This window comes from Xenopus tropicalis, chromosome 2, assembly GCF_000004195.4.
Source record: "Xenopus tropicalis strain Nigerian chromosome 2, UCB_Xtro_10.0, whole genome shotgun sequence".
Lineage (NCBI taxonomy): Eukaryota > Metazoa > Chordata > Amphibia > Anura > Pipidae > Xenopus > Xenopus tropicalis.
The window spans coordinates 91,137,241-91,139,571 of NC_030678.2; the positions used below are offsets into that span (position 1 = coordinate 91,137,241).

Here is a 2,331-nt window from a genome sequence, read left to right on the forward strand (position 1 = left end):
TTTAATTACCATTTAAAGTAGAGACAAGAAGTCTCCTTCACATTTATTACTTCTTTGAGCATATCATGGTTACTTTATTTGCATATTTCCATCATACATTTCAAAATGAATTATCATTCAATGAAACATATTAATACCAAATACAAACAAAGTATACAAAGGTTTTGCATTGTACATGTACAAAACAACTATCTGCCACAAAACAGCTATAATTAGCTTTATTAGTATGCTTTTTCACAATAAAGCATGACCCTACCTTATATCACTATAAAGACTATACTGTGTATGTTTTTGTAGTTGTATAGTGAATAGTAAGATCATCTTTTCAATGTTAAATAAACTTAAAACACAGTGTTTGGTCCAAAATGAATACAAGCAATTGATTGTATTGAACCTAGCTTTGAGTCAGGTCCAAAAGCAAAGGTATTTTCTTCTTTAAAGGATGATAGAATTTCACAAAATCAGATATTTGCATTTGTCTCGGCTGATATTTGATTGCTTGATTGCTTGCACTTGCAAAACATGAAACTGTCGCCTAGGTTTTTTAATTTGAGAGTGTATATAATAGGATTACCAATAGAATTTAGCGTGATCATCGTAGCACTGAGGTTTCGGAACACAAATGCATTTTTCCGCAAGTCCTCTGGACAACTTGCAATGGTGACATCCCAAATGACTCCTCCAAAAAGAGGAGCATATGATATAAGAGCTAATATCCAGATGAAGATGCAGGTTCTGGCTACCTGCATTTCTGCTGCTCTGTGGGTACCATTAAGCTGTCCATGAGCCTGCATACAGATCTTCTGCTTCCTTATCTTTAAAATGATTCCAATATAAGTAATCAGAGGAAGAACAAATGCAATGACACAGTTAGGTACAGAAATAAATAATAAATAGTCAACACAAAAAGGTCGATAAAGAGTAGACACATTGCCATCCTTTTTCAAACAATCCCATCCCAAAAGTGGCAGTGAACCAAAAAATATAGCTATTACCCAGATGATGAATGCTGCACACAAGATCTCCTTTCTGGAAACACCACAGTTGCGTCTTTTAACCCCAGACACTGTCAAATAGCGTTCTATTCCAATACCAACTAAATTGTATATTGTAGACAAAACAGAGATAGTATAAGCAACATATGCAAAAAGGACTTCCCAAGAGCCAAATATGGTGCTATCTGGATCAGTAATGAACTGCAAAGAGATCCAAAATCCAGATAAACTCACCAGAAGATCTGATATAGCCAAGTTGCAAAAAAGAATGAAGATGGGATGAGTAAGCTGTTTTGACAAAGTTATAGTAACAATAACAGCACAGTTGAAGATCACTGAGACCACATTAATAAACATTTGGGGAAGTCCTAGTGCAAGGACAACATTGGGATTCCAAATATCCGAGTTATTCATTTCATCTAAGGAGCAATTTAAAAAACGGCTCATGATCTCCCCACGTCAGGTATGTCAGACACAATAACGTAGCTTTCAGTCTTTCATTTCACCAATCCTTGGTTTAAAATGATCACTATTACTACCCAGTCTGCCTTATTTAAGACATGCTCCTAATTAAAATTAAACATTAACCACGCATATTTAAAATGTTTTAAAAATGTACTAAATGGAATTGCAATTTACAGTTGCTAAGGCAAGTGCTATTAAGCAATGTAGGTTTTATCATTTTCCCCAGCAGTCCTTATCTGAAATGTGAGTGGCTTGTTGCACAAGAGCAGGAAATTACTTTTTGCTAAGCTTCATGTTGTTATCACTCAAAGGGAAAAAACAAACTCAATTAATAATAATGTACATAATTAATTAGCAAGTGTCTACAAGTATCATTTATTTTATATCCTTTCACTTAAGGTCCCCATACACGGTAAGATCCGCTCGCTTGGCCTAGGGCGATATCGGGGATTTTGAAGTTAAAAAAAAAATAATCCGATCGTTTGGCCCTGGGGCCAAATGACCGGATTATGTAGGCGGCAATGGGGCAGTCGGTTCGGGGACCGCATCAACGAGCCGATGCGACCCCGATCCGACTGAATCTTTTAACCTGGCCGATCGATATCTGGCCAATTTCAGGCCAGATATCGGTCGGCCAGCCTGCTCGTTTCTGCCCCTACACGGGCAGATAAGCTGCTGAGTCGGTCCGATATCGGCAGCTTCTATTGGCCCGTGTATGGGGGCCTTTACAAAGCACAAAATATAACATCCCCTTATACCATTGAGAGATAATATAATGGTGCATATATACTATATTCTCAAAAGTGCCCAGACACAGAAACCTGCCTGTCCAACATCTCTTTCCATAACCAAGGGTATGAAAATCATGTTG

At 37.4% G+C, this 2,331-nt stretch overlaps 1 protein-coding gene across 1 annotated transcript; it reads right to left on the reverse strand.

Annotated features, from left to right (window-relative positions):
* Nucleotides 1-461: 461 nt before the first annotated feature.
* LOC116408597 (lysophosphatidic acid receptor 1-A-like) lies at nt 462-1,409 on the reverse strand. Its single transcript, XM_031896216.1, has one exon. The coding sequence runs from the start codon at nt 1,407-1,409 to the stop codon at nt 462-464; it is 948 nt and encodes a 315-aa protein (XP_031752076.1).
* Between the last annotated feature and the right edge of the window lie 922 nt (nt 1,410-2,331).